Raw genomic sequence first — 13,103 nt, 5'->3', positions numbered from 1 at the left:
GATTTATCAGTTCTGTGCTGAAGAGCAATAGAGAAAATCATGGAAATTCAATAAATTACATGCAAATTTAAAACTTCTAGATGTTAAAGAAAGCAAACAGTGAAAAATATTTTCAGCAGATATGAGATAAAAAGTTAAAAACTTTATGACAGAATGAGTTTATTTAACATATCTTTTAATAATGTTCTAGCTTTTTTTTTTTTTTTTTTGGCCGTGCTGCATGGCTTGCGGGATCTTAGTTTCCCCAACCAGGGATCGAACCCGCACCCTTGGCAGTGAAAGCACAGAGTCCTAACCACTGGACCGCCAGGGAATTCCCTGTTTAACATATTAAGAAAAAAAAAAAAAAACCCACTAGCTTCCAAGTTGATAAATGGGCAAAGGAATGGAATGGAAAATTCACAAAAGAAGAAATGTAGACAGTAATCAAATAAATGTACAATAAAAGAAGGGGTACCTTTTTGCTAGAACACTGCTGGTAAGAATGCAGTGAAACCGACATTCTCATACATTGTTGATGGCTTTGTAAATTATACCACCTTTTGGGAACCTATTTACCAACGTACTATATTTTATTGGATCCAAGACACCATCATTTGTAAGACACACCATTATTTTATGTATCATTAAGAGAGAAAAAATGCTGCCAATTACAATACAATTGCTGTCCTGATTTCAGAGAGTTAAAGTGTAAAAAAGAGTGGGTCTTAGAATTGATGAAATATATATCATAAGCCATATAGATGACATTATCGTTTTGCACAATAATTTGGATATATCCTGTGGAAATCATCTAATAAATGGGCCGGCTTTATCCTTGGAAGATGTTTACTGTAGCAACACAGCCACCAATTAAAATGAGATGTTTGAAAATTTTGAAGAATTACAAACTGTAGCTATAATCACAGAAATAATATTGTAGTGTCAGTGTCCCAGGTTGTGTCTTACGGAAGGAACATCATTCCTGCAAACTGCTGTCCTAAAAGGGCGTTCCGAGGTCACTGGCCAGCCTGTGGAGTGTTCTGTAGGTTCTGGTGCTCAGCCTTGGTCTTGTCGTCTGTGGCCCGGGGAGGGGTTGGGGGCCCCAGGTTAAGGGAACAGTCCAGCGTATTTCCCTCAGTGGCCATTGTGGGAGGGTGGGGACCTCCATAGATGGTGCCAGGGCAGGTGTCCAGCACTGGGAAGCGTGGGGCTGGGACCCGTCCAGGAGATGGTTGTGAGGTAGCTCGAAGCAGCCTGGGATGGGCCTCACGGCACAGGCCTGAGCACACAGAGCATAGGGCAGAAGAAGTCTCATCCATCACTCTCTTTTGCTACCTTGTGTAGGTGATCCAGATCCGGTTCTGAGGTGCATTGTTTCCGGATTTTTTGCAAATGCCGCGAGGTTTCATTCTACTGGAGCTTATAGGTAACATGATATTTTGTGAAGTCATTTGTGAAGTCACTTAAGGCATTGAAATCTTAAAAATAATCCAAACCCCATAGCAAGGTGACATGCAGGGAAAGTAGAGAAATTAAATCATTTTTCTTTATTTGTATCATGCCTCTTTCTAAAGATGCATTGAGGTTAGCTGTATAGCTTTAAGTGAAATGTCTTAACTTTATGGAAATGATTCTCAAATACTCAGCCCATCTCCGTGGTGTAGGAGGATGACAGTTACAAGTCTGGAAGCTGGTAATATTTCCATTCTAATCAGAGAATAATAGGACCAGAGGGACTGTTAAAGATGATCTTTCAGAGAATAATAGGACCAGAGGGAACCGTTAAAGATCTTTCCTAGAGAAGTTGCTTTTGCCCTTGGGCAGTTCCTGATGTTTTTAGAGATCTGCAGAACTGCAGCCACCCAGATACATAGTGGCCACATTTGAATGTTGGCAAGTGTTTCTTCATGTGCTGGCCACCCCTCCCACTGCTACAGACTTCAGCCTGTCTCTTCCAGTTCCATTTTCTAGGCATAGAAAAATCACTGAGCATTGATGCCCTCCGATAACCTCTAGTATATTCAAATGTGGTAAAAGCTAACACATAGTTTAGGCCTCTTTTCTCTAACTGAATCATTCCATTTCTTTGAATTGTTATTTTTAGTCTGTCTTTTCTGAGCTCGTTTTAGTCTCATAACTTCATTGTAGCCGGTTTAAAGCGCAGTGATCATGACGATCTCTTCTTTAACAAGTGAGCAGTCAAAAGGCTTTCTCCCCAGCTTGTCTTTGGATCTCCTCCATATATTGTCATTAGCTTTTTCCTCTCAGAACATATGACAGTCCTGTGATCCTGCAGTCACCATGATGTCCTGTCCCGGACACTGGGCTTTGTTAATGAGCCCAGTGTTGCATTGGGCTTCTTTGTCTTTTTTTTTTTTTTTTGCGGTATGCGGGCCTCTCACTGTTGTGGCCTCTCCCGTTGCGGAGCACAGGCTCCGGACGCACAGGCTCAGCGGCCATGGCTCACGGGCCCAGCCGCTCCGAGGCATGTGGATCTTCCCGGACTGGGGCACGAACCCGTGTCTCCTGCATCGGCAGGCGGACTCTCAACCACTGCGCCACCAGGGAAGCCCGGGCTTCTTTGGTTTTTTTGGCAGCTCGGTCTCCTCCATCTAGCATCCTAGTAGCTGACTGTTTGATCCTCAGTGTAGCACTTTACATTTGTCTCTAGTGTGTTCTGTTTGTTACTCCAGGCCAAGTAGTCTAGCCTATCAGTATCATGATTCTGTTGCCCATTGTATGAGCTCCCCCTCCCAACGATGAGTGGTCCCTGTTTGAGGCAGCTCTGGAGAGGCCTGTGATCTTCTCCAGTGAGTGCCGTTATTTTGTTGTCATTTGATTGCCCCGCTCTCCTCAAGAGTATTAATTAGCAATTTCTACTAGCATTTACAGAATTCTTTCACCAGTGTCCTCAACAAAAATACAGGCTACATAATAGGCTTTGTGGTGGTTGGTCCCTTTGAGACAAAGTTCAGTGACAGTCATCTGATAGGACAGCCAGGACCCCAGGCGCTGGCTTTATTTCAGCGCCAGAGATGAGCTGGGTCATGGCCTTGAGGCACTTGCCTGACACATAGTTCCCTGGCACCCACAGAAGCGCTCTGTAATTATGGTTTGGGCAGCAGCATCCTAATCCATTAAGGTTCTCTTGTGAGCTCATCTTACCAATAGTTGTGTGCGTGGTAAATATTTTTTTGAATTAAATTGAATCAAGTCTGAGTTGGAATTTGAAATATTATCTCAGAGAAGTGGATAGTCCAATATTGAGCTTTCTTTTTTTCCTCCTATTATAGTCTCCCCCATTAGACAGTCTTTACTATTTATCTTTACTATTTAACCTTGTTTAATAGAAAAGTTTATAGACGTAATCGTATATATTATTTCTGTCCTCAAGGAAATTTTTGAAAGAGAACCTACAGAAGATAAACATAAACATAGGCAGAGCAGTGTATTTCTCGGTTATTTTTTTGAATGTCCATGTGTTGCTTTTCTTCTCCCTTTTTTGAGTGATTTATTCTTGATTTCTAGAGTGACAGTGGGGGAGGGATCATAAAGGGCACAAGAGAAGATGGAGAGAATAGTTTTGTTTGTGTGAAGTACAACCTGCACGCATTTTTGATGACGTTAAACGCGTCTGTGGGGAGGTCTTGCTGTAAGTGTTTAAAATGTACTTGAGACAAAATTGTTCTGCTTCCCAAGGACCATCCGTGACGATCATGAATTGCACATCCACCCTGCATCGGTCCTCTACGCAGAGAAGCCGCCCCGCTGGTAAGCCCCCTCCTGCTCCTCTGTCTCGTAAGCGTGTTGAAGGCAAGGCCTAGTTCTTGTTCGTCTCTGGGTCCCCAGCGCCTGGAGTACAGGCGCCCAGTACACGTTTGCTGACTTTGTTCTACTGTGATCGGCTGTAGAATTTCTGCTCTATCAAGGGTCCCTTTAAGCCAGTGGTCTTATTCCTCTGCTCACTGACCCACTCAGCAAACGTTCACGTTCACCCACGGACTAGGAGCTCTGTCCTTGCGCTGGGCACAGTTGTGCAGAGAGGAGTTCAGGTCCCAGCCCACAGCCTGACAGACACAGATGGGTTCCAGTACCTGGGGAGAAAGGCTTTGATAGAGGGGTGTATTAGATAGGTGGCTGAGGTTGGCACTTCATGTGCCAGCGAGTTAGGGCTGGCTGCTTCAGGGAGGAGATAATACTTGCTCTGGAAACTGATATCTTTTTTTTTTTTTTTTTGGCCATATGGCATGGCACGCGGGATCTTAGTTCCCCGACCAGGGATTGAACCCATGCCCCCTGCAGTGGAAGTGCGGAGTCTTTAACTACTGGACCGCCAGGGAAGTCCCTGGAAACTGATATCTATATTAATATATGCACTCCTAAAATCTGGGGATTTAAATTACCTTCTTGGCTCTTTGGTGTCTGTTACCTCAGCCTCAGGCAAGCCTTTTTTAATAGAAGTATAATTTATATAGATTGGAAGAGTATTGACAACTGTGTTCCCCATGTAACCCGTACTCCTAGTAAGATATAGAATATTTTCATCTCTCTAGAAAGTTCCCTTGTGTCTCTTTACAGTTAATTCCCAGCTCCTTTCAGAATCAGTGAGCCTTTGCTTCTGTTTCAGCATTTTCTAATACATTAGGCTCTGTTCAGAGTTCTGTAAATAAAAGCATAAGGATCCAGAGGGTCCTGTGCTGATAACTGAGTTGTCCTGGAAATCACGTAGGACTTAGAGTCTTCTCTGTAAAATGGACACACTGGTACCCACCACTCAGGTCATGAGGCTTAAGTGAGCAGCATGAATGCATTTGTTTAGTGTAGTGCCTGGCGCACAGAATAGATAGAAACACGTTAATGGTAAAGGGGAAAAAACTAGTCATCTCTAATCGTTGTGGTTCTGACTCTCATCATAAGATATAGGAAATTAGCTCATGTTTTCTTCTTGTTTCAGGGTTATCTACAATGAAGTTATCCAAACCTCCAAGTATTACATGAGAGATGTGACCGCCATCGAATCTGCTTGGTTATTGGAGCTGGCTCCTCACTTTTATCAACAAGGAACGGTAGGAATGATCCTAGCCTGTCCCCCAGAACCACCTGTTACCTGCCTCTTTGTATTTTTAAATACACATTTATTTTCCAGTTTAATGTCCTAAACTTGCTGTCCCCTCCCCCCACCCCACAATGGTACATAGGGTGAAAGACCATTACCATGCATGGTCCCAGACTGTTCTGGGTGAAAGCACCATACCATTGCTCATGGTGAAGTGCATTTAAACATAAGTCCCTCCAACTTACACGACGGAAAAAGAGAATGTATCTTCAGCTCTTTCTCTGCCCCTCTGCTCTTCTAAACCTTTTCCAAAGAAGTTCTGTCACACTGGACTGTGTTCACAGGAAGCAGCACAAATATTTTCTGATGAGGATTGCCTCGCCCAGATGGTAAACACATGTGCAAGCTTAAACCCGAGGCGGTTTAAACACATGGTGGGAGATGCTGAACTTCGACATCGCTGTGTATATGGTATATGCTCTTCTTCCACGGCAGACATGCACATTAATTCAGCATCTTTGTCATCTCTGATCTATTGTGCTTTTAGACTGTTTTTCTACCTCATTATGGGTCACATTTTCCTGCTTCTCTTGTCTAGTAATTTGTTGTTGTATGCTGGACATTATAGGTGCTTTGTTGTGAAAAGTTGGTTTTGTTGTATTTATAGAATATTGAGGTTTTTCCTAGTAGACAGTACTGGCAGATCAGTTTAATTCCACCAAGGCCCGATTTTAGTCTTTTTCAGGCAGGTCTAGAGTAGCCCTACTCCTAAGACATGGGCTTTTTGATGCCTCAACTGAATGCCTAGGATATTCATTGATGCCTTTGCACTCTGGCTGGTCAGAGCTCCAGTGTCTCCAGCACTGTACAAACCTCCAAATCTCCATATCAGGTCACAACTCCCCAGTAACTAGTCTCTGCCAGCCTTACGGAACCTTGGCCTTCACATGTGTAGCTTAGCTTTCAGCCAAAGACTTAAGGGTGGTAGCTCTATGTAGGGTTCCGGAACTCCTCCTTTCTGATGCCTTGTCCTGCAGATTCCAGCTGGCTCAGCAGCTCTGAACTCTGATCTGTGTTCCCTCTGCCCAGCTACACTGTTCTCTCTTTAGGGTTCACTTCCCTATGACAAGGTTTGGAGGGCCATGCAGAGACCTGGGATGACTATAAAGCTCACCTCGAGTGTTTCCTTCCTCTCAAGGATTACAGCCCTGTGCTGTTACCCAGTGCCTGAAAATGATTGCTTCAGATATTTTGTCCAGTTTCTCCATTGTTTACCACAGAAGGGAAACCACAACCTGTTACTTCCATCAAGGCTGTAACGAGACTACCGTGTTTTCACACCAAAATTTGGCTTGATTGGTATATTTTAAAATTGGGAGATTTCACGTTAAATATGGATTTCAAGATTCTCTTGAAAGAAATGTTCACTTTGCTGAGTTTCTGAGCCTGAGTTACTGCCTGGGAGCAATCAGCAGGGGCTGAGGAATGGCTGGCTGCCTGCGGTGGGTGAGTGACTCTCTCCAGGTCCTGCCTCGCTTGTTTATTTCACTTGCTCAACGCTTCAAAACATGGGAGTTGTGATCCTATAAATGGAAGGATCTTCACATCCCTCTCCCTCCAGCAATGTTAAGGGAAATTGTCCTTTTCAAACCGTATGATATTGAAATCTTAAACAATATGACAGAAAAACCTTTCAAGCCTGCATCATCCTTCACGTATCCTCATCCAGATATTTCAGCTAGAAATGAGATCAACTGCAGGGACTGAGAAAAACACGGTGTGTTGTCTCTGCTGCACTGGGCTGATAAGAATAAACCTGAAGTGACAGAAAATCTTTTTCCAACAAACCACTCAGGTGGAAAGCAGCAGACTTCAGAAGTCCAAGAGCAGCCATTAGAAATGCAGACGAGAGGTTAGGGAGAAGGGTGCACCGTGAGGGTGCTTGTTAGAGTAGCAGGAATCAGGCACCTAGAGAAGGGTGATTCTGAAGTGGCCTCGGGTTCAGTTAGACTCTTGGAGAACAGAATTAACCTAGAAGCGGAGTCAAAATGACAGTTTCGGTCGAACACAAAGTTAAAGAGCAGATTGCCCCAGAATTTTGGAGAAAATGCCAATGCCAACTTTGTCTTTTTTCTCCAAACGCCTGTTTTTCAGCTCTTCCACTCCACTCTGATGACTGCCTGTGATCAGAGTATTTTTAGAGAGGCCGGGACCTCAGAAATCACCTAGGTCGACGACCTCATTTTACAGGCGAGGGCCCCAACCCTTCCCACACCCCAAGAAACTTGGTCCCTCCCTAACTAAACAGTCCAAAGGCACTTCTGCTATTAACTTGTCCAAAATGGATTGATTTCTCCAAGAGCCCTGCTGCTCTCCAGTGGCTGCCCGTGTATGGTGGATGGTCCTCCATTGAGCAGTGTAGCACCTCGCAACCATGCACAGCCCACAGGTCCTCCCCGGCTCTGTTCCTGGCATCTTTGGGGACTTTCCATTACCACTGTTTTTCAGAGTGTTGCCCTCACCCTGTAAAGAGGCCTGAAATGGTCCAGAGTCAGCTTTGTTTATACTCAACATTCTCCTCAGAAATGAGCACCAGAAATGGTCCCACAGGCATGATGACCTCACCCCCCATTCCCAAGCCAAGGCTGTGGGTGTCTACCATTAGTGGGAGGGGTCACGTCAGGTGAAGTGCACAGAGGAGGGAAGTTGGAGAAATTCAGGAAGACCCACAGCCGGAGAGGGGAAGGACAGGGGGACCTGTTCAGAGATTTGCCTTTCAAGTCCTTACATTTTTTCTCCTGATTCTGAGATACCTTTGGAATCTAGGGAAATCCCTCTTCACCAGGGCCTTTGCAAGAATCCATACTGGTTCTTTCTTGGGCATTAGCGGTTAGAAAGTGTGGCTTCTTGCAGCTCGTTTACCTGTGTCCCATTCACTCGGCCACCCATTCTGTCGTGCTTGGTGGGGTGCTTCATCTTCTTTTGCACCTGCATTCTTTCAGGGCCTGCAGTTCTCTGTCGGCGAGGGGGATGGGTGTCTTGAGGCCATTTTAGTTGCACTAAGAAATGGGGTTTGAGCGCGGAGTGTGCTGGGGTTGGCGGTCCTGCTCTGCTGGCAGTCGGCGGGTTGGGGATTCCTCATGTGAAGATCCTGCTGCATGTTAGGGGAGCACATCTGGGATATCTCCTGGTTGTTGGTTTATGATTATTAAGGGGGTATCAGGGATACCTCAGTTGGTATCTCAGAGGACCTTTATTGAAATCTTCCGTTTATACTCCCTGCCTCAAATGCATATTTTAGGATTTCTAGCGCTTTTGGCTTTACTTTAGAGTGTAAAGAATACTTGTCTCCCCCAGTCCTATTATCTGATGCCCATGATTATAATGTTATGCTTCCTGGGTTATTTATACTGGTAGAGAGTGACATTTCTAAAAGAAAAACGTGTCACCAGGAAGTGTCCTTTTCCTATGTGTCTTCCCCACTCTTGCGCAGGGCTCTATGAGAGTAGGGCCTTGAGCTCAGGTACCTGACTTTAGTTGGCTGACATCTTTGTTCCTAAGGGGAGAAGACCTCCCCTTGACCATTCTCAAGAAATTCTAGGAAACGCGAGGTGATCTGTGGCCCAAGCCCAGGCCCCAGAGTAGCACGGATATTGGGCTGCAGTGCTGGCTGGGGGGCCTGGGGTGGAGGGAGAGCCGCGTCTCACTGACAGCTGCCCGCAGAGCCCCGGGGGCCCAGGTTGAGCCAGGGTGGCCTGACCTCGGGCTGTGTGGCTTATCGAAGGCCGGTTTCCTTTTTTGGTCACTTGGGCTTTTTTCGTCTATTGCCTGAGGGGCAGGGCATTTACTGAGAAGCTGTGGGCCAGATGGAAGCTTTGATATGGTCACTTCCGTGGGGACCACGTTGAAGTCTGTTTCCTTTGTCTGACCAACCCCAGCGATAACGTTTTCTCTTCTCTTGTAGCACCTGTCCCTAAAAGCCAAGAGGGCCAAGGTCCAGGACCAGTAAGCAGAGCTGGGCTGCCGCTGCAGGGGCTGCTTGGTGCCCTCTCCTCCACTCTGCCGCCCCCCGCCCCAGGGTTGGAGAGCTGGTGTCGGCTCCTGTGGACCCTTCATCGGCTCTTAAGTGGGCTGCAGCCCGTTCACAGCCCCTTCCCACCCCTCAGCATCTGCATTCCTCACTGGGATCCCAGAGGAGTTTGTGCCTGGGAGGGCATCCTGCCTCTCGGGGGCTGGAAGGCCCGCGCTCTTTGCTCACCCAGCACCCTCCCTGGCCCAGCGTGCCACTGCCACCAGGCACGCAGTCCTGGCCCAGCTTTGTGGGGAACGAGGAGGAAAGCGGGCTGCCGCAGGCTGAAGCACCACGTGGAGGCGGGCAGAGGGTTTGCTGAGCTGGCTTTGCTTTCCCTGCTGGGGTCCCGGCTCCGTTGACCACTGAGATCCGCGGCCAGGTGTGAACAAGCGTGTATCTATGGAGGCCTGAGACCCTGGAAACATGGTGGATTTCTGTCAGAATCACCCAGGGGCGTGTCTGGTGGGCACAGGGGCCCCCAAACCAAGCAGCTTCTGTTTTCCCTCTGCCCGTGTCACTACTTGTCAGCGGTCAGGAGACTTGCGAGGCTTGGCGATTGACAGAGAGGACCCATGTGTGCTGTGCTTTGTTAACACAGGGTTTCTCTGCTTCACAAGCGGGCTTAGTTTCCCCTCCGTGCACGGTACCATGTCCTGATGCCATTAGTGAAAGCTCATCAGCTCAAACCCCATCCCGGATCCTCTGTAGCAGAAATTCACAACAGTTTAGAGGCTCTAAGCTTCTGTAGCTCAGGAACATAACTTGTACGTTTGCCTTTTGTTTCCTTGGGTTCTTGCGAGAATGCCAGACCGGGGTAGGGGCTCTTCCAGCAGGCACTGGTGTCATTGTCCCCCGGGCTGCTTTGCTGTGATGATGTTTGCATTTCAACCCATGACTGATACAGATTGTTTTCCCCTTACTGTTTCAGTGACATTTATTTTAAAAACACGTAGCTCGAAAGTTTATTTTTGTACTGATGTTAGTTTGGATGAGCCACTTTTGGCACCAAATGTGTATGTCATTTTTATTTCTGTTTTATAAACATGTAAATAATAGTGATAACTTGTTAATAATAGTAAACCTTTATACTTAAAGTAAGTGTATTGCCTCCCATCCATGGTTCTCGTGGTCTGTATTTTAAGATGGTCCAATTAATTCTTCCCAGAGAGGGCTTGACATTAGCTAAGAAACCAGATGCTTGGCACACAGCAGCTTTGGGGGGTCACATGGCCACAGGAAGCCCCATAAAGCAAGATCATGTGACCAAATGCCCTCCAGAGCTTGTTAGAACAAACATGGGATGTTGTTTAGATGAAGTCCCAAGGAAGTGCTAATTCCTCCCAGTTTCCGATCAGGATCCTTGTGGAGAAAGGTCAGAAATACTTTTATAAAGTCTGAATTTAGGACCAGGGCTGATCCTAAAGAGCTTCTGTTGGGGTGGAAGGAGGAAAAGGTGCAGAATCCACATCCTCCAGTGGGTGAGACCACAGATCAAAACAGGAGATCAACTACAACAGTCCTGGGTGCAGCCCGGAGCCAGCATGGCGTCACTGGCCGCCTCTGCCTGTGCGTCCCTGAGCCCAAGCACATCTGTGCCCCTGTACCCACACCAGGGCACGCCTCTGAGCTTTGTACCCTGTTTCACGTCGCAGCCTCGTGTGTGGAGAGGAACCATCACCGTCAGAGGCTTGCAACCACGAAATCACGGCCTTGGCCCGGGGCCGCCTTTACGCGTATCTGCAGGACCACGTGACCTCATCAGAGAGCAATGACCCAGCCTGGCTGAGAGAGGCCAGCAGGGCCCGATGGCCTAGCAAGCTCACAAGACTTTGTCCCCAAGTCATTCGACAAGAATGAGTCCCCTCAAGCCCCACATGGATTTTCAGATATTGTTAGTGGAATTTCCACAGTACTGCGGTGTCCTCCTCCTGAAGCCAGCTGCTCGGGTGAGACGGTGGAGGGGAGTGGTGTCCTGGAGGCGCAGGGATGGGCGCTTTCTGTGCTTGTTCACACTCCGCTGGTTCTTTCTTGCAGCTGGTCTTCCTGAGGGCTGGATGGAGCCATCACTAGGAGCCCCCTGGTCCAGCCAGTGCTCCTGCCCATCTCAGTACAGTCATCAGATGCCGGCTGAGCACCTGGGCTGCGTGCATGGCACAGGGATAGGGGTGGAGACGTTTGATGACGAGTGACTGGGTGAGGGGACCAGCACGGAGGCAGGGGACGAGGATGACAGTATTGAGAGATTGCAGAGGCCACGGCGGAAGGTAGAAGCCAGGCAACATCCAAAAGAAGCTTCCCCACAGCAAGACCCTTTCCTTGTGAACGTACAGATCGTGCTCATGTTCTGCTGCCCTGTCTGTCCCCTCCCAGTTGAGCCTTTCACTTTGGCAATGAACGTGGAGAGTCCCCCCAGTCCCCCAGCTCCACGCTCTGGCATCAGCACAGCCTGCCACCAGCGCTGTTTTCCCTTGGTGGCCCATGTGCTTCCATTCAGTCTGGGTTCCCTTGCCTTTTGGCCCTGTTCCCAGCTCTGTTTTTCAGGACGCAGTGCTGACGGCTTCTGGTCACTCATTTCGTGGGGTTGAGTGGTGCGGCACTGGTCTGAGGTGCCTAAATTCGGATGACCGAGAGACCCCATCCTGGAGCTGTTGAACCAGATCTCTGTGGGACCTGGGAGTCTGCAGTTGGAAAAGCTCCAGTCCAGATGATTCTAGTCATGTGGTGGATTGGGAACCACTGATAAAACAGACAGATGTCATGAGGACATCAACCCAGGGAGAGAGGTGAGCCACCAGCTGGGCAGACAGGAGGAGCATCAGACTTGAGTGACAGTTTTTATACGGGTGGTACCCTAACCTATACCAGGATCCACCCCAAGACCACTGGCCTGTTCCCCTAAAGCTCTGATCAGTGGGGTTGGAATTCAACTCCAGGCAGGTTGTGATGGTGGGCACCAATGTCAGCCCACGGTGAGTTTTCCCGACTGCCCTCTCCAAGTGACAAATGTAATAATAAGCATTTCGTAAAGCTTAAAGTTATTCTATATAAAAGATCGTCCCATCCTTCAGTTTTTTTGTGTGTGTGTGCCAAAATGTTCTTTCTTTTAGACAATGTTCTTTCTTTTAGAAAATGATGGTGATATTAGATGGTAGTTTAAAAAGATGTTTTCTTTGGAAAAATAAAACATCAACAATCTTACTTCAGTCTCCCAATTAAAAACCAATTCAAAATAAAAACAAAAACTGGTTGATGAAATCCCCAAGTCCAGGAACCACTGGATTGTGGGCTAAGTGGACTGTGTGGGCCAGCTGGCAACATCAGCACCAAGCATCATAGCTCTGGGGAAATGGGCTGCCTTGCCAAGCAACTGAATTTTGCAGGTGAACTTCTGGAGCAGCAGGAGGACTGCCTGTCTTTACATAATTGGAAGGATTCAAGGCAGCAGCCCCAGCCCGCAGATCCCTTACTTCACCTTTAGATAAGATCAGATACTTTCCATTCTCCAATGAATCACCTGGATGTTTCCTCAGCCTTGCAACTTGTGCTGAAACAGGATGATGGAACTCTGGATTTCCTATCTGTTTAATCTGTTTTTTCCTGTCATTGGAACTGGAAATAGCCAATCAAATCATTTCATACTCAAGCCGGCCACTTCGGGGCGAGTAGCTAGTCTAGGTGGAGGTGTCCTGGAGAGGGCTTGTCCCTGGATCCTCATGGCCACTGCTCTGTCTGGCAAGCCAGGGGGATGTTCTGGCACCTCTGGTGAATCACAGAGATGTTGCCTTCTGTGTTCTTGGGTGGTATTGAACTTGTTCAAACAGGCTGTCTTCTTGCCTGCCAAAGAGATTGCAGGGCATCATTTTCCCTGGCCCTATGACATGTGTGGCCTCAGCCTCACTTGTGGGCTCAGCTGAAGGCAGGGAGTGAGCCAGAGAGGCTGGGAGATTCACGAAGCAGTTGGTGTGGTGGTGAGGGGCTCGCTGGGGAGAATGC

At 47.5% G+C, this 13,103-nt stretch overlaps 1 protein-coding gene across 4 annotated transcripts in view; it reads left to right on the top strand.

The window, feature by feature from the left end:
* The window catches only part of DHX35 (DEAH-box helicase 35), a 74,881-nt gene extending 62,121 nt beyond the window's left edge, over positions 1–12,760 (top strand). For 2 of the 4 annotated variants that reach the window (XM_082645400.1, XM_082645399.1), the window contains exons 19-22: positions 1,327–1,408; positions 3,682–3,753; positions 4,937–5,048; positions 10,763–12,760. In XM_082645400.1, the coding sequence (XP_082501526.1) occupies positions 1,327–1,408; positions 3,682–3,753; positions 4,937–5,048; positions 10,763–10,882 (386 nt within the window). In that variant the 3' untranslated portion in view covers positions 10,883–12,760. The other 2 variants (XM_082645401.1, XR_014296105.1) reach the window with 2 other exon arrangements.
* The last annotated feature ends 343 nt before the right edge of the window (positions 12,761–13,103 follow it).

This window comes from Mesoplodon mirus, assembly GCF_964341445.2.
Source record: "Mesoplodon mirus genome assembly, chromosome: 15".
In the NCBI taxonomy this organism is placed as follows: domain Eukaryota; kingdom Metazoa; phylum Chordata; class Mammalia; order Artiodactyla; family Ziphiidae; genus Mesoplodon; species Mesoplodon mirus.
Note: the sequence above shows the minus strand (reverse complement) of the source record. Positions and strands in the feature narration are given on the sequence as shown.